The following is an 18,987-nucleotide window of genomic DNA, read 5'->3' as shown; positions in this document are numbered from 1 at the left end:
TATTTTGTATTTTTTCAGGAGCTAAATTTATCAACGAATCTTATCAGTCACAAAACTGACTTTTAAGTGTAAATGTAGATGGAAGATCCCACAGAGAAAAGAGGTAGTATTTTTTACTTATTTAAATAGTATAACTTAAAAAATACAACATAAGAGGTGCATATTCATACAGCATAACTTTTATCTTCCAAGAAATAAGGTGACTCAACGATGCTTAGATTTGGAATGGAAAAGGTTGCTATCCTTTCAGAGCAAATTGATTTCTTTTAAAATTCATAATTGAATGAGCATAGGAGTTTTCTGCCATAATTAACTGAATTCAGTTACTACATACTCACTTTCCCGAAACTTCGTTATCCAATAGATCTTTATGAAACGTTATTCAGATCATTCTTATAAAATTGTGAAAAATCAGCTCATAGCCATTTTCTTCTATTTTAAATCGCTGCTCGGTCGGCTGTATTTCTAAAAAAATGCTTTTCCTCAAGTTAGGTAAAATCTAGGATATTATCCAATTTTTAAGGCTCTCCACTAAATGCAAATAAATATAACTATTTATTTCTGATCATATTTGAATTTTATTCGATAACGGGCGTTTACAGATAGATTTTAAACCCGAAAATTTGTAGTATTCCTGCCTTAATCCAAGATGTTTTAAAGGCTAGTTTTGTTTCCCTAAAGAATGAAAATTCCTAATTTAAGTGACAATTTATGAAGGACTTTTGTTTTTAATGTTATCTCTTAACACGACCTGTTTCTTTAACTCCCCCAGCTCTTCTTACAATTATTGAGTTCTGATTATATTACAAAACTGTAAAGTTTTGAAATTTGGGATTTTTTTTGCACCATGCCATTGGTCATTGCCACATGTATATAATGCTTACTCTCTTACTAATGCATATAATACTTACTTACTCACTTACGTACTTGTATATGCACCGGTTATTTTGCTTATAAATATACTTAACCTTTAATTCAATTCGTATTTTATATATTTTTTTCTGTTTCTAGTTTAATGGGAACAGCGAAATTTGAAGATTTTTTTTCGATATTAAACCACCAGGCAGACCACTACGAAACCGAGTGGTCCTGTAGAAGACGCGGTGGCGGTCGGGGGCGGAAAGTGAAGGATGACGGGGAGATCACGATCGTTTTAGAGGCCGCGAGAGAGCCTCCACCGGACCTCGGTGCTAAGCCGTTCGATTCCCCGCGAAAGGGATGTTGTGGGGGCGGCAAGTACGGCAGCTGGGCGGATATATTGGAGACACGGGAAGAGGAGGAGGGTGGGACAATGTGTGGCAGGGGGATGAAAGGGGTGGGTTTCCATGGGGAGGACGGAAGAAGGAAGGCGTGGCTATTCTCAGCCACACACACGTCCGTCCTCGGCGTATAAAAGGACCTCGGGGTGCCTCATTTCGGCAGCAGATCACCAAAGTCTTGGTCCGGCGAACAACCGCAAGCAAAACCTCAAGTAACGGCACTATCCACACCACAGCCAACATCATGGTCGCCAGAATGGTAAGAGAACTGCTGTTTTCCGCCCGCTATTGGATTACGGGAGCGAAGGACCAGGTCCGACGGAAGCTATAAATTGAGAGAGATGTTTTGCCGAGCGGATAGATATGGGAATTTGTTTTTCTCCGATCCATAAAGCACTTTAACAAATTCTGGTCGTAATAGTGTTTGAGAAGTTGCTTTTAATATATATTCAAATGGCTGGTTTCCTTGCGTCCCCTGCCACACACCTGTTTAGGTGGCTTGCGGGGGTAGTACGTAAATGTAGGCCTAATGTTTTCTCATCGAATTGACTGCAGAGTTTCGTACTGCATCCATGGGTTACGGGAGCGAAGACTATCAGTCCATCTCTGCCAATTGGCTGTTAGAAGAATTCTCAGGTTTTGCACCTCGTCTGTGGACTGACCCGGTGGGAAACCTGATAAGTCTGCTGAAGCTTGGTTCAGCCTTCGGTTGCCTCCATGGATGTACATTTAAAGTGCGATTTACCCCCTCAGATGATATGGGGTTCAGGTTTATGTGACTGCTAGAGCTGGCTTCCCACCAAGTCGGTTCGGGTTCAAATCCCAGTATTGGCAGAAATTTTTCGGAGGCAACTCGATCCCTGCTTGAGTGCACCTTAAGTGCAGCACGCCGTCCGTCGGATGTTCCGTGGTCATATTGGCACCTTTTGTTAGGATTGGCTAATTTTGACGCGGTGTTTTTTTCCCTCCATCCCTCCATACCTTTCCCTCTTGGCGCAAACGACCTTAGCTGCTGGTCTCCTCCTCCAAATATCATACCCGTTAAGTTCTACCTGGAGCACGGAATTTTATCCACGAATACTCAATCCAGGCTAACTTAAATTTCCAAGTAAGTGGTACTAAGAGAGGAATATGTTTTGAAAAGCAATTTTACTAGCATGAGCTATGAATATAGGCAACATTTTTCTTTCACTTCATCATCAATGGCACAAACTGTTTTTACATGATAGGCAGTTATGTTACTGCTACACCCAAGAGCTAAGTTAGTAGTAATGACTTTGTCTTGCTTTCTTGTCGGATGTCATGTTATGAGTACACTCCGATTTGTGTTCACTCCGACTCAGTAGATACCAAAAAATCGCTCTACCTGAACTCTTACTCTGTGAGTATATCGCTCGGTCCGTTATATGAGACGTTACCCATCGGTTCTGTTAGCACTAAGATTAAGTTTACCCTAAATTCGACGCCAGGTTTCTCTCCAATATTCCTTCCTTACGCATCTCTATGGCGCAAATCACCTAAGCTTTTGGTTTCCTCCTTAGAATAGCATTTACATAAGGATTTGCTTCCCCCATCCCAAATTGATCCCTTCGTGGAGTACGGGGTTTTGCTCCAAAGTACACGCTTACATTCTCGGTGCTACAGCCAGTAAAAAAAAAACAGGAATTCACTTCTCCTAAAAGTAACAATGCCTATTTCTGGATGAAAAAATATAACAATGGCTCTAAATAATTTTGCGTCCTAATTTGCCACCCTTAAAATTTACGTAGCTATAAAAATTGTCTCCAATCTTAATTTATTTCCACCAAATTTATCCCATAATACGGCGATTTTATGGCCAAATCTTTAGAAAATCCTAACTATACCTTAAAAATTAAAATATTTGCAAATGCTATTATTAATTCCCATCAACTTGAGTCTCATATTTGTTACCGGCAAAAAATGAAATTGATAACTATTTTCCTTCAGCACATTCAGCCAAAAATAATGAGGCTCCTCTCACCCCGATAAATTCCCCATGTATAGTAACCGTTTATGTTTGCATACCGTAACCGTCCCCATGTATAGTAATAGTACCCATTCCCGTATAGTAACAAGCCCAAAATAGTGTTAATACTGCCCCTAATACAAAAATTACCTTAGTGGTCACTAAAAAGTTTTTGATGCATAGTAAAAAATTATGCTCTACCAGCTCGTACATTTAATCATTCTATGGTACGAATCGTATGCAAATTTAATGCAGCAAGATGGAGTATAGGTCTCGCATGATAAGTTTCTTGCCTGGAGAACCAGCGCTCCAGTTTATGGCCCCGTCCGCTGAAAATAAGGTCGCCACTGACCCGCCCCACTCAGTACATTCGCTTGCATGCTGCCTCGAGTGAAAGTCGTGACATTCATTGCTTCGACATTGGCCTTTGCTTGGATCTCTTGAAGCCATAGCATTAAAAATGCCTTTGAGAAAAGGGTGGTAGAAAACTCAGGAATTGAATCAAATGATTTATTTCACCCCGGAAATTATTATATCCTAAACGTTTTTGCATAAAAATAGGATGTAAATAAATTACGCCCTCATTTAGTCCCGAGAGCGTGAAAACGATCCGTGAATAAGTATTTCAGTGTCATGAATATCTGTATATTGTGTCTTAAATTACAATTTTTACACTGACGTTATGTTTTGTTAGCTAGCTTAAGCTAGTATATTAAACAGGTTATAACATTTGCTTATTTATGAGATATAAGGAACATCTTTCCTTGGCTGGGCTTTCGCTGAACGGATGTATATAACTTCGATGATAGAAATTTTTTCTTGCGTATATTTTATTTCGTCTTCATCGATAAAATACTGTGCTGTTGGGAACTGATTGCAGAGCATGCACATGTTGCTCAATAATCTGATTGATGCCATGTTGACGTCTTTGCAAGTTTATTATGAAAGCTTATATCATGACCCTCATTTATCACTAGCATTCATCAACTACAGAAAATTTTTGCCCAAGAAAGAATTCATCGATATATATATAAAAGGTAAAGGTTTGTTATTTATGATGACGAGTTTTCGTAATTTTTCTAATTAGTTTTTACAGCAATTCTTTGGCATATCCATAAAGTTGAATTAAAACTTAAAATTAAAACTAATTAATTTATTTTTTTTAATTAAAAAGAATTATTCATCATCTTTTGATAACGATAGCTCTTGCTCCAGGGGTAAATTATGTATTACGTACATTTAGAGTGATTTTTAATATTGTCAGGTTCAAAATATGCAATGTTAAGGAGAAAAAATAACCTACTTCGTCCGGTTAACCTTAGCGAAATTACTTTTTCGGATACGTATACTCAAATTTGAATTTTCCTATAATTTTACTCGTGGTCACTTCCTGTTCAATCTACAAATTCTATCTTGGTACATGACAGCATTTGCCTTCATGGTACCGGTCAAGTATTGCGTCCGGGATTCCATTGTTTCTCCGTAACTGGCCGTTCACCCATTCTTCTACTTCCATGGCCTTCCGCATCCGTTTCGAGCGCTGCTCATTTGTTTACGTCATGATTCTTTGGGCTCACCGCTCCTAGCAATTTGTTTCCATTAGCAAACGCCCATGGCTATTGTTTCTCGTATTTCAAGATTTACTACGCGCGTCAAAGACATATGAATACTTCCTTACTTACTTACTTTTTACTTTTATCTGCATGAATCTTTCTGAAGGTGTCGGATAATTAACTAAAGCTTTCTGGAACAAGGGTCCTTTATAGAACAATTGAAAACAGTAACCTATTCCCGAAGGCATTATCATTCACCGCTAAACTTATGAAATGTGCGTCCTGTTCTTCGATTCCCATATCCCACCCATTCATAATGGTGGAATATAAAATCTTCCTTTAGTTATTTTGTATTATAAGAATAATTAACTTAAATAATTTGAAATTGGATTAAATTACATATTTATAATTATTTTTACTAAATATCCTATGGTTTAAATTGCAGCAAAATAAATTTTAGTCACAATTCTGAAAGCAGAGTTTAAATATAAAAATATGAGAAATTTATTTTACATTATTATTATTATTATATATATTTGAAAAATTACGTATAAAAAGCTGAATAACGTAGATTTTTCCGACGTAACTAATCTTTTCATTCCTTACATCGAATATATTCGTAAGTTTCGATTTTGTACCAAGTGAGCTAGCCCAATATTAAACGTAAAAATAAAGTTTTTTTCGAGGACTCCTATTTACCGTCTTTGACAGTTCATGAGTTCATTCAAATCTGAGATTTTCTCTGAATTTTCTCCCAAAACTGCAATTTGCTAATTCATGCGTATATGCACTGTGAAGTTAATGCCAAGAATGCGGGAAATAATTCCATCAGACAGATAATATGGCGAAGAATTTTTTACTGCACATTAGATCAAAGCTATATAAATATTATTCATTTAAGAAGGTGTTAAGGAGAGAATTCTTTCATCAAAGCACTCTAACACGAACTAACAACACACTAGAAAGTAAGTATTAACAGATGGAATGGGTCTGTTCTTCGTTTCTTGGTTCCAGCATTTCTTGAACTTAGAACCGGAATCGGAACGGGAACAATAAATTACGATTTCTGTATGTCCTAATGAAAATAGCTACATTCGGAAAGCTGTTGGACCTTCAAACGAATCGTTCTATGAGTCATTCAGGGCTTGAGGTAACAGCGATAACACAATGGAAATGATCTGTTCTTGTAAAAGAGCGCAATTTAAATAAGCCACTACTCGCGCGCCGTAGGTCACTTATTGAACCTCCAAAGAAGAAGGAAGTATTTGGCTGAATCTGTGACGATGAATTTTATGTATTTTTGAATGTGAGACCGAACTCGAAAACAGCGAATTTTCTTCGTCATACATCATCTGTCAGTTAAGGAGAAAACTGACATATAGGGGTGTGTCTGTATCAAAGGGACTGCATAGAGGATGCCCAATTCCATCCCACAGAAGGCTAATTTCTGTTGCCATTTCGGTTGCATTTCAATGGGGTTTTTAAAATGTCCGCGGCGCGGTGATGAGTGCAATGAGATCCACTTTTTTCCCAATATTTTGAAGTGCAATGTTTGTCATTGCGAGGAATAGCATTGAAAAGTAATGAATTTGATAGATCACACTATCATTTGCGTAAATTTTGTTTTATGCCCCTAATTATACTTATTTTCAAGTGAAACTCGGATGAGTTTGTCCGTCAGCTACACGAGTGGCGACTTTTGTAAACCCATTTAATTGCGCGGAGGGTGACAACACATTTAGAGGCCGACTTGAGGATTCTCTATTGTAATATTCTTGGTCTGTATTTTCGAATTTGAGACCAAATTAGAAGATAAAGAATAATCCCTACATGTCAATTTTCCTCTTTCTCTGCAGCTATTCCAGTAGGGGAATCGCTATTCCTATCTAGTCGCCCCCAAGTCACTCGATCCTAGGTAACCCTTTCTGTCCTACAAGCTCTTCTCCCTTAGATCATTCTCGACTCCTAGTAAAAAATTGATACAATTCTTCCCTTTTATTTCTCTGCAGATCCTCCTCGCCCTGTTCGTCGCAGCTGTCTCCGCAGCACCACAGGCGGCGCAGTACCCCGCCGGGGTAGACCCCCACACCTGCCCCAACTACCCCAACTGCGACAACGTAGCCCTGGCCGCCCGCGCCGCCGGGCAGCACTACGCTGCACCGGCTCCCCAACACTATGCCCCCGCCGCACCCGCACCCCATTATGCACCCGCCGCACCCCAGTATGCTCCTGCCGCACCCGCTGCTGCAGCCGTCCTCCCAGCCGGAGTCGACGGCCGCGCCTGTCCCAACTACCCCTACTGCGGACCCACACCCGTTGAGGTCCCCGCACCCGCTCACCGCGGTGGATACGCTGCCCCCGCTCCCGTTCACCAGGGAGGTTATGCTGCACCCGCACCAGCTCACCACGGTGCCTATGCTGCACCCACGCACCACGGTGGATACGCCGCACCCGCTCCAGTTCACCAGGGAGGTTATGCCGCTCCTGCACCCGCCCACCACGCCGCGTACGCCGCACCAGCTCACCACGGTGGCTATGCTGCTCCCGCACCAGCCGCACATGGTGCTCCGGCTGCCGCTCCCCAGTACCCTGCCGGTGTCGACCCCCACACCTGTCCCAACTACCCATACTGCGCTTAAGGAGACCGCCTGACCAACAATGACGAGAGAAGGGTGTCGCCCTGGTGACGTCCTCGGTAAGAAGCGATTTGACCTTTTTTAATTTCAACCCTAAGACCAGGAAAGCAATGTATTTAATAACAGTGGTCAAAGACCTGGAGTTTTCCCGGCTAACAGACTGAATAAAATTTTCTCGGATTTCCAATCGGATGAGAGAGTTTTCTCCAACATTTTGAGGTTTACACTTTGGAGGAAATGAGGCATTGTAGCATTGACCTCAAAGCATTGTAGAAAATTCCATTTTCACCAGGATGTAAACCCGAGAAAACCTTATTTAGACTGATCAAGTTGAGCAACTGAATGACTGAAATCTGATGGCAGAAAACTCAAAAGCCTATGCATCTTGGAAAAAATCAATACCACCGAAGCCGGATTTCCAAATGACCGAATAATCAAATAGAAAAATCATCATCCATCGGGAATGAATTATTTAATTAATCAAATGATCTCTTACCTGGAGGAGAATAGTCTGAGGCTAATAGAGGCAAGCCATTTCTATTGAAAACAAATTTTTTAAGCGCACTTAACCGAAAATCGGGAGATATTCGTACCATGTTTTATAAATTAGAGATGGATTCGACCTATTGTATTTCAGGAATACTTTTTTGTGCTCCTTGCCCCCGGCGGTTTTACACCCCCTTCTTCTCCTCTCCTAATAGAATTTCCAACTCAGGCGAAAAAAATGTTTCAAAGATATTTGTTTTTCTAACTTACGCTGGTATTAGAATTTTCCCATCCTCGGACATTTTCAATACAAAGGATAAAAAGGGAATTTTTCTTGTATTTGATTATGATTTTGAAAAACCTCCTTGCTATTTCTGGTTTCTTTATCAAATATTTTCATTCACGAAATATTTTCAATTAGCGGTTAAGTAATTTCAATTAGAAATAAATTAGCGGTTGGTTCCACAGTTGACATCTTGGGGTCGGATTGGCCATATTTTTATCCCGGAATACTTAATGGTGCACCGCTCCATAAAACACTCAACAATACTTTTCCTTCCTCTCAAATATTTTTATGATTTAATCCACTCTTAATAAGTTTTATATACCTGAGATTATGTGAGAACTACTTTCCAAGACCCTTTCAGTGAAGTAATTCCGTTCATTAATATTTCCTCTCTGAATACTCAATAAATAAGCAAAATATCATTTTGATTGAATAAATCAAACTTCATTTTTCCCACAAAAGTTTCTGTTGAAACACAACCATGGTTTCGACGGGTAATGTTATCATCGGGTCATTTTTGCGTCATCTGCCAGATGACAACGTTAACCGCCATCTACCAACGTTAAACCATGGTCGTCTATTAACAAAATAAATTCTGAGGAAAAATAAAGTTAAATTTATTCAATCAAAATGTTGAGCAAATTCTACAAAGTATGGCCGAAAACCAACAACTTTAAGCAAAAGACCATAAAGTGAAAAATTCGATGTTTATAGCTTTATAAATACGTAAGTCTACAATTAAATCAGTTGTTAACAAGTCTAAGTTGGTAACCATAATGGCTTTTCAATTGAAGGAGCCGAGCCTGGAGTTCGAGGACTGACCTAATTCTCCGCACCTCGATCGGCACCGCATCCAAAGCCTCAACTTCCGACCGCCCACGTGTGGGAGGCCTTACCGCACCCGCTGCTGCACCCGGTAGGGCCACTCAAGACGCGGGCGCCGGACGAGAGTGAAGTGGTGTGGACCTTTCAACAAGGGAGACCCGTAAAAGAGTGCCCGAAGCCAAAACTTTGTCGTGTCTGCTCAACTTTCCTACGACGCTACCGTACCACCGAATGAGGATGGCGAATACTTCATGGAAAACCAGAAAGAAAGAAAAAATAAAATAGTATTTTCAGCATTTTATTTGATTCATTGTCTTACGCTTTCAGTTTCCTCATTCATTATTATGGTAACCCTCTCCATTTATAAAATTTAAATTTTACGGATATTCTCCGTCGGTTTTAAAAATATTCTAGCATATTTTTCGAAGAAGTAGATATTAAGTAAAATTATTATAACGATATGGATATAGACAACTGATTTTGCCCAACAAGAAAATAAGTCACCAATATATTAGCTCAACAACGTGTCTTCACATTTGTTTTATGAGTAAATGAAGTAGTTTTTAGAGTTCAAGCTAACCTTATTCGTTATTAGAACCAAATCATTACAACAGCATCATCACTAATTTTCCCACTCGAGAGAAAAGGTGATCATGTACTTAAAAAGAAACTTACCTAAGATCTTCAATGGAACTAAAATCATACATTAACAGTCAATTAACTTACCAACATTATTCAAAACAGTAATTCATTTCACGCATTTATTTCCGTTTCAGTTTTATTATTGCCTCGAGACATTATTTGAAATCTAAGTTGATATTTATTCGTGAAATCCATTCAATCTATCTCTTGAGGCCCTTGCATCTTCATGAAATTCAATTCTCTTTTCAATTTGTCATTTTAGATCCTTTTTAAAAGTACTCGTGAAAATGGAGAGAACACTCAAACGGCCTGGGAATAGGAAGTCTAAACCGAACACTGCGAGCGATTAAAGCCCACTATTGACATCAAGAGGGACCTGAAGATCAGCCGGGGTAATTATATATTTCATTTCATATTTTTCTTCACACTTTGTGACATATTTTTGGACCATTTCTTTTTAGACATTTTACAATTCTTTTCGATTTACCATGAAGCAGTACAGAAACGGGGATCTAATAATTCAGGATGGACAGGAAAATTTATCTTTCGCCTTTATATTCATCTTTCTTCCGAAGTACCACATTTCACATGCTTGACTTCTCTGCTGCCGTCAAAGTCCAAGTCTCACTCCCATTGAGAAACACGTTCCATGTGTAGCATCTGATGAACTTCTTCCAATTTTCTATTGGCCGTTTAAAAATAAATCACTGGAAACATACTGCAGGTATTCTAAGCAGTGGGAATATGTTGAAATCAATTCTCGCAAAGCATTAAAATGTTACGAATTGCCCATGTCAACGAAGCCTTTTCGATCAGTTTGGCACGGTCGTTTTTACACACAAACCAGAACAACGCAGGCCTTGCAGAGTCGAGTTTCTACTTTTTATTTAGGCAGACAGATAATCTGGCAGAAGAAGGACGAGGACATGCGAGCAAAAGATTGAAAGACACCGAGCGCCTGAGCAGAGAGCTGGGAGCAAGTTTTTGTGAGGAGGTCTCAAGTTTGAAATGATTTCTTGGGGACGCTTCCGTATGAATTACGATACAATTGAGTTACAAAATGCATAAATATCTAGATTTTAAAACATAGAGACATATAAAAACGGAGACTAGTGGGTTATCCCACTGAAATGTCTGCCATAAACTTTTGTGAGTGCCCCTCTTTCTGTGCCGCTATGTTTTAAAATCTAGATATTTATTTATTTGTCATGGCGGAAAGCGTTTTCCTTAAAATTTTCTGTATAATAATATGGATGCCAATCTATCAAAAGAAGCAACTCACAGTGATATACAACCCGTTACTCTCGTGGCTACATTAGCGATTGAGGAAACATATCTTTCAGTGTGACACGGAGAACACCATATTAGAGCCAAGGAAGGTAATTGGAACTAAACGGAAGTCAAAACGAGTAAAATTTCAATAGTTTCGTTCCCGGGAGCAAAATGTACAAAATGAAAAAGAATTAAACCCAGGGAGCTTAACTCAGAGTCGAAAGGAAATCGGAGTCAAAACTACTTCGGGTCGGAACTAAACTAAACCTCTGGGAAGAAACTAAATACAGATTATGTTTCGCACCGGAGGAACAACGTGCTTCACCTTCGAACAGTTAAGTTCCAACCCCCACAACGAGTACGAAGTATGGTTGAATGAAGTAGAGGTTCGGCCTACCGCCAATAGATGCATGGGTCACTCATATTTCTACCACAAACAAGAGAGCGGTGAACGCAAACTGGCCATTCGATTTTTAAGGTCAATGTTTTAACCTTTTCACATTGTCATGAAACGATTAGAAACTAATCCCTCTTATCCCCCTCCACTCAACTTCTGGGACCGAAACTTAAATACCTGCAGCAGAGTTCCGATTTATTTTCGATTAAGTTTCGCCCTGTGTCGAAACTAAACTCCTTGGTGATTTTAATTTCGTGCGGGAACGAAACTCAACCTACGCCTCGTATTTTCGATTCCCTCCGGGTCGAAAAGAAACACTTTCTTTTCGTTTCACTTGCCATTCCTGATTAGAACCCCGCTATATTTCTTGCCTACTTGTCTATTCTTCCAGCCATGTGCTTACTTTCCCTTTCCGCTTAGTTCCCACACAACTTTCTTTCCCTGTGATGCACATTTGGGGGCGCAAGCATTTCGAAAATTATCTCTTCTAAATAAATTGATCAGGAAAGAATTGAGGCCTCCTAGACCTAATGCTGGAGGAGAATTCTTCAGATTAAATGGACATAGAGGATTAGATCTATATATTGCACTTATAATTACCCTGTAAACAACCTTCAGATGTATTGGGCAGGGGTTGAAACATCACAAATATAAGGATTGAAATTTACTTTCTCTAATATACTACGCAACGTGTATGCTTCATGTGCCACATAAGCTATTGAATTAATATACATATATCCTACTTATGAAGGCAATCTGCCTATGAAGGTAGGATGAGCAAGGTTTACTGTTATAAAGATTAGGAAACTTCAGAAACATGCATTAAGGAATACATAAGTTAGCAAGCTATAGTAGTACCAGTCAGCTAAACTGTGTCCAAGTCCTAACGCTGCCGTTATAGTTTCTCATCGATCGCGGAGAAAAATAAATGCTAAATCTATCTTTTCAATAGTCTATTTCTCTTATTTCTATATTGTTAGCTACTGTATTCTAGGGTAGCTGTAGTATTCTGGGGTAAGAAATATATGGTCTTGATTTTACGAAATAGGTTTAGTATAGTTTTCAATCCGACAGCTATGACGAGGTAAATGGAAGAATAAGAGTGAAAAAAGTACACTTTGGATTACTGTGAACAAAAAAAGAACACGGTGGATTAGGTCACGTACGAGACACAACAGTTACGTTGGAAACATTATGGAAGGATAATTTGATGGAAAGTGCCCAGAGGAAGACCAAGGGACAAGTTCCAAGGACAGATAAAGAAGGATATGAGGAAGAATAACCTTATGGAGGCGTAAGAACTACCTTGGGAGAGGAAGAAATGAAGTTGGCCAATCTTAGGTTTGCGACACTATATATATATGAAGGGCTGAGAAACATATTGGTATAAGTTAGTTTTTGTTGATTTAAAGCAATCCATGGTAACCGACCCAAAAATAGTCAATCTACCTATAAACACGATGGTGTAAGATATAGTTATACTTGGGACCTAGAGCTAGCGGTAGGTCCTGGGAGCTCTCAGCACAGTTACAACTTCTTTGCTAATCTTACTACTTGTTAGTGAAGTTAGTCTGACTTACACCATTGTGTATCGAAGTAGCTCATACTGATTGCTGAATCACATTGCATAATGACGCCCATTGCATGATGAACAACATAACATAAAGAAACCCAATAGTGAAAAACTGTTTAATCTATTGATGGATAGTTATGATACAGACGAAGAGTAGAATTATAATCCTGAGAAAAATGACAAACGCTAAGGTTTAATTATTGAAAAACGTAGATGTTTTCTTTCATGAATATGTTTCTAGGCTCCCCATTGGTATGTTATCTTTGTGTGAAAAATGCTTACTCAAGCAGTAGTTTGAGAGTCTATTGGCAAAATATTACGCAAGTCATCTCGCTGGTTCTAGCAGCTAGTTCAAAATTGCAATTCCTTCATCTCTAACCAACTCTAGCCAAATTTACCTTCCCTGTCCATTTAAATTATCGACCGCACAATCATCCGAGTGCACTTACGTTTTCTCTCCAACACAAGGTTGAACGCATTACGCACTATTGACGAAAAAAGGAAGCTCATTAAGTGAGAAGGACCCACTCTCAAATTTCAAGGCAAGAACAGCACATTTTATTTTCCAATATCGGGGTGTGAGAACACAATTGACAGTAGAAAAGGTGGAAATCAGTGGAAATTCTTAGAAGGGTATTTCTCTTACGTTCGAAGAGCCTTTCTTCGTTATGTATAACTTACAAAAAAACTCACGTTATCATCATGTAAGTTTTAGGTAATATAGACAAATTCAACTATATTTTGTGAAATATGGAGGGACAGCATGTCGAATACAAGAAAGTAAAAATTATTTCGCCATGATTTCGTAATTTTTTGCTAGAGCAAACGTTTGTCGTAACTTGTCTTCATATTCATTTTGAATGCTGTGCAATTCCAATTTTCGCTTATACATAATAATAATAATGATTTTATTTACTCCTACATGTCGATTTTATAGCTGAATAACAAAGATAGCAAAGAGAAGGGGCTTTAGGTGGTCTCTAAGACCATAGGACCAGAAATAACATAAAAATAAATGTTCTATATTTCTTGAGAGAAAAGCCAGTATTCGGCACATCTTAATATTTTATTTGAGGATTAAATTATTTAAGTTTTGGCGGGCAGTAAATTAAATATCTTTGGCCCCATTAATTTAAGCAACGTTAATATAATGTTTGTTACAACGAATTACTCACTCCTTAAATTATATTTATCAGATACACTCGGTGTATTACCACTTCTAGCATAAAACAATATTAATAAATAAAAATGCCCCAGTGGCAACAATTTTAGTGCCACGAACAACGTAAATGAGTTTTCATAAGAATTTTTGGACAGTATTACCCGAATTATTTTTTTTGCAAAAAGAGTGTACACTTAAATGTGTTCATGCATTCACTGCCCCAGGAAAGTATACCATAAAATATTCTGGAATGTATAAGAGCATAATAAATTTTTTATTAAACCGGAAGAGGACATTTTTTCGAAAGTAGTAAAACTTGGACTAGGCTCTTCTAAGGCATTAGTTCACAGTAAGTATATGTTTATACCAAAGTAGATTACTGTCCAAAATTTCTCCCACTTCATTCGCTCTATCAATAGCTGGAAATTTGAATACAACTGAAACAATTTGTAGTATGAAATATAAGTTTACAATTAAAAATACTTGTATTACATATGCCATAGCCCATAAAATCCATCTTTTCATTTAATTTTAACCCATTGAAATCAAACAATTTTCGTAAGAAATATAGATCCTCTTTAACAAATGTTTCAGCACAACTCCAGTTAAGTGCAGAGTAGCACAGCACTAGATCATCAGCAAAAGCTGTGAGTTCACCATCGAATTTATTTTCACATAAATTGTTAACGTAAATCAAAAACAGAGCAGGTCCGAAAACAGAACCATGGATGCATATAGATGAGTATTGTGTATATATGCATAGGTAAATTGTGTACATAAACGAGAAAGTACTGGGCCAGCTGGATGAGGAAGGGCACTTCCTTGACAATTGATTCCTCGATGAGTATGTTGAAAGAAACGAAGAAAAGAAATGTTTTTTGTAAAAAAAAACTCCGATCTCGAGGGTATTGAGATAACTGACGAAAGATTTTTTTTTTGCTTTTTGTCTAATGCCAAAGTTAATATCTCCCCCATTTCAATGAGAATGTATAGTGAGAGAGAGAGGGCTTTTAGCCATATATGGCCCCGGAGGGAAGCAGGTATATGCCTCCACCCCTCAAGTGGGGAGTGGGTTGCAGCAAGGGCGGGGCAAGTGATCGGGAGAGAGGCTCAGGGTCGAGTTGACTCCGCAGAGGGCGCACTGCAGTCGATGGCTCTGTCACCCACGAGCAACCATAGTGAGAAGGAAGTAGATCTCGGACTGTCAGGTCTCGACTTCTGCTTCGTAAGAGACTCCACTTCCTCGAGTTATCTCTGTGCTTTAATTGAAAAATACAAACGGTGCATGGATTTGTTATACCCGGGCCGAGATAAGAGTTTTTTTTTATAAAAACTTTAGGCGTTAGCTGTGTAGGACTTCACTTTTTCCCGGAAAATGGTTGCAGAAAAGTCTTTTCGGGATTTCATCCGGGTAATCTCCTCAATCTCCATCGCTGACGACGTTTCGATAAAATCCTTTGAAAACAGTTTCATTTCAGTAAGGATTTCAATTCTTAATCAATCAATTTCAATCCTTATCGAAATGAAACTGTCCTCACAGGATTTTATCGAAACGTCGTCAGCGATGGAGATTGAGGAGAATTCCCGGATGAAATTCCGAAAATATTTTACTGCATTCTTTAGGTGTTAGATGTTTCGAGGTTTAAAATCATTTACGCAAGTTTCTGGGTTGTATTTATAGCGCTTTATTTTAAATTACGGTCATTTTCGCAAGATACAAAGAATCTAACGGTGTGTCAATAGGTCTTCCTAAGAGTATCGCGGAAGCATTCAAACTTTGTTAAGGCCGTTTTATACGGGGCACGTATTTCCACAGTCTGACGTGTGTACGAAGGCGCAGTCAAAATTGTGTCGTGTTAAGTGTTGATTTGCTAGAACACATGCGAGAATGCGTGGACGTAAGATTGTAAGATAGCCCCTGTTCTAATTTCGTTCATACTTTCGTGCATTCCTCGCCATTTTAGAAATTTCGTGAGCAATTCCATGCCCCGTGTAAAACGGCCTTTATAAACTGTTTTTCATCTGCACATACGCCTCAATTCCGTGTATTTCTGTTATTCATGGCATCTTTAAATTGATAGAGCTTCGTTGCTCATGGAGTAGTTATTCAACGCCTAGCATGAAAGCAAATTAATCTACATCGTCTTACAACCGTGCATTTAAACCTCCCAAAAGGCCTCACCGATTTGCATGCGTCCTCATTTCCACGCATGCGCCACATATTTTCAACTGCTCCTGCATAATGCTTCATGGATTTCCTATCAAAGAGCTCGAATTAGTTAAAAGTGATTCATTTACATCTTTATTCTACTATGTGCGCCGAAAATATGGTTGTGTTACAATTGGATAGATATGCGTGAAGATGCTAACTTCCGTGTATTAGATCTGTATTAATAAGCTAATGCTGCATTATGGAGCACCGATTTCTTGTCGAATGTATTTGACTACTTTCAGGGTATTTACCTGCTCATTACTACTAAACTTTTTCTCAATAAGTGTTAAACAGGAGAAACTAGGGCACAAGTACAAATCTGAAAAAAAGGATTATTTCTATACATCCGTATTTTTCCCCTAGACGCTAATGGCATGCAAATGAACGTTCAAGGTTTTTGTTATATGCTAAATGTTTTAAGGTGGTCTTATACTGCTTTCATAAAAGCTCAGTTTATGCCATGGTCCATATTATCTATGCATTGAACGAATACTTATATCTAACTATTTAGACAATATTCCCTCTCTTTTTATTGATTATTTTAGATCAATAAATATAGAGTGATTAATAAATGATATCCTATATGTTAATTTAGATTTCACACTTTAAACATCTAGTGCAATAGCGCTTGTATCAGGAAAGAGCAATCGTTGGTATCGAGATTAGTTTAATTTTGTAGGTGCTTCATAGTTTGAAGTTATTAACGTAAGTTTTTGAGCTTTATTTTTAGCGCTTTCTTTGAAATTACGATTATTGACGCAGTAATCAGGGAATCCAGTGGTCTGTCAATAGGACTGCCAAGGAAAGATCAAATTAGGAAGCGAGGGAGTAATCCAGGGAAGCAGATGATTACAATACACGAATTATTGCAGTGCGAAAAATCCTTTGGATCAGTTTCTTTCGAGTATTCCATTCTGTTTCATTGTTTTACCATCGTCTCAAGCACTGTCATTATTGCACGTTCGTGACCTTTTTTTGGTAAGAATCATCAGCGATCACACTTTGTTTTGGTTGAGGGTATTTCAGGATGATGTTCAGTTGTAAGTTTTCACCGCGCTGAATAATGACCTACAATTCAAATTGTGGAGAAACTGTTTCAATGATGTATTAAGTTCATAGGGATCTTACCTCTATACCACAGTGAGGAGTTTTTTCTCGCAAGATTTGCATTGAGGGGAATGCTTTTTATGCTCTGTTTATTCTCTAAAGATATTTTTGCCTTTTTATATTCATTTTAAATAGATTTTGCATGGAAGGAAAATATGCTAACCATTACTTACAATTAATTTATTATTTGATTGCCGTTTTTTTCTTCTTATAAATGTGCCTACAGCTAAACATCAATCAGATCATGAGAGATATGAGCACAGCATCATATTGTCAGCTCAAGGGCATGGCGGAGAACCGGAAAGATTGATGAGTTGCTACAAACCCATTGCTGCTAACTGAATAAAAACAACTAGGCAATGTTCCCTTAAGACCCTTAAAAAAACTAGATAAATAAGAAACCTAATAGTAATCCAGAAAACAGTGCTTTCCTTCCGATCTTGGAAAATGAGAGCAATTTTTCCTACGCTTTTTGCTGAGTTGTTTCATTTGAATATCTGGCGCGGCCATCTGTACTTGACGCCAGCATCGGAAAGGTGACGATCAGACGTACTATCGGAGGAGGGGTTGAGCACGTCGCGAAGCCCCGCTTGAACAGTTAATATTTTTTCGTTCTGCCTCTACGCACGCCTCCGTTGCAAGAACACGTAAGCTGCGACGGTGAAAAAGAGCAATTCACTCTCCACGCATGTCGCCGTTTAAGACTATTGCGCCTCCGTAGCCTTGCGGGATACTTGGATCGTGTTCAGATTTGTCCGATAGAATGGGTCGGGGTGGGGAGGTTAGGATCAGGAAAAGAAATGTATAATTGCGCGTGGATATAAATTATTGCGTGCGGCGGTAAAACACTATAAAAATGCGCAGGTCGCATGTTCTTGAGTTTCCACACCCACGGTTGGTTGTTGTTCGAAATTTTTTAAAACAGGAAGTTGGCTTTCTTGTCATCTCCATATTTTGATTTTTCTAAAGGTTTTACGTGAAATTTATTCCACTAACAATGAGCTGTTTCATAGCTAAGGGTCCACAATGGATGACTATTAATTAATTAACAGTTATTACCTAAGTATTGTCTTTTAAAGTATTTTATACTAATTTGCGCCTGACGATTATAATTATTCATTGAAACCCAGGTCGCTTTATTTAAAAAAAGAAGATATTACCTACCCTGCAAGCCACCTACAGAGGTGTTTGGCAGGGGTCTATATGTTATAAATGGTCTACATTATCGCATAAAACATTTATAACATACGGAATCGTACAAGAAGGATGCAAATATCCGGTTATTAATGACATGATGTGCACCCATAACCCTTAATGGCGAATCCCCTTGAATAAAGTGAGAGGTAAAAAAATAGCATTCGCTTGCGGGTATTTTTCTGAAGGGCAGATACCACCTATGAGCAACCTTTTTTATTCCAAAAAGGAAACTTCTTTTAGGTGAAACTCCGCACTATAATAAAAGTTCAATTGCAATCCGAACAAGAAAATAATTCTGCTCCGTTTCAAATTAATAAAACCAAAAATGCTCTCATTTCGATTCATATCATGGCTAAATTATGGGATGCATATCCATTTCCATAACCCATCCTC

At 38.5% G+C, this 18,987-nt stretch overlaps 1 protein-coding gene across 1 annotated transcript; it reads left to right on the top strand.

The window, feature by feature from the left end:
* The first annotated feature begins 1,409 nt into the window (after positions 1–1,409).
* On the top strand, positions 1,410–9,328 carry LOC124169003 (skin secretory protein xP2-like). Its single transcript, XM_046547463.1, has 3 exons — positions 1,410–1,518; positions 6,809–7,494; positions 9,002–9,328. Exons 1-2 carry the CDS (start codon positions 1,504–1,506, stop codon positions 7,436–7,438), a joined length of 645 nt encoding a protein of 214 aa, XP_046403419.1. The 5' UTR covers positions 1,410–1,503; the 3' UTR covers positions 7,439–7,494; positions 9,002–9,328.
* The last annotated feature ends 9,659 nt before the right edge of the window (positions 9,329–18,987 follow it).

The sequence above is a fragment of the Ischnura elegans genome, chromosome 12, assembly GCF_921293095.1.
Source record: "Ischnura elegans chromosome 12, ioIscEleg1.1, whole genome shotgun sequence".
Taxonomy (NCBI): domain Eukaryota; kingdom Metazoa; phylum Arthropoda; class Insecta; order Odonata; family Coenagrionidae; genus Ischnura; species Ischnura elegans.
This window is presented reverse-complemented; position numbering and strand designations above follow the sequence as displayed.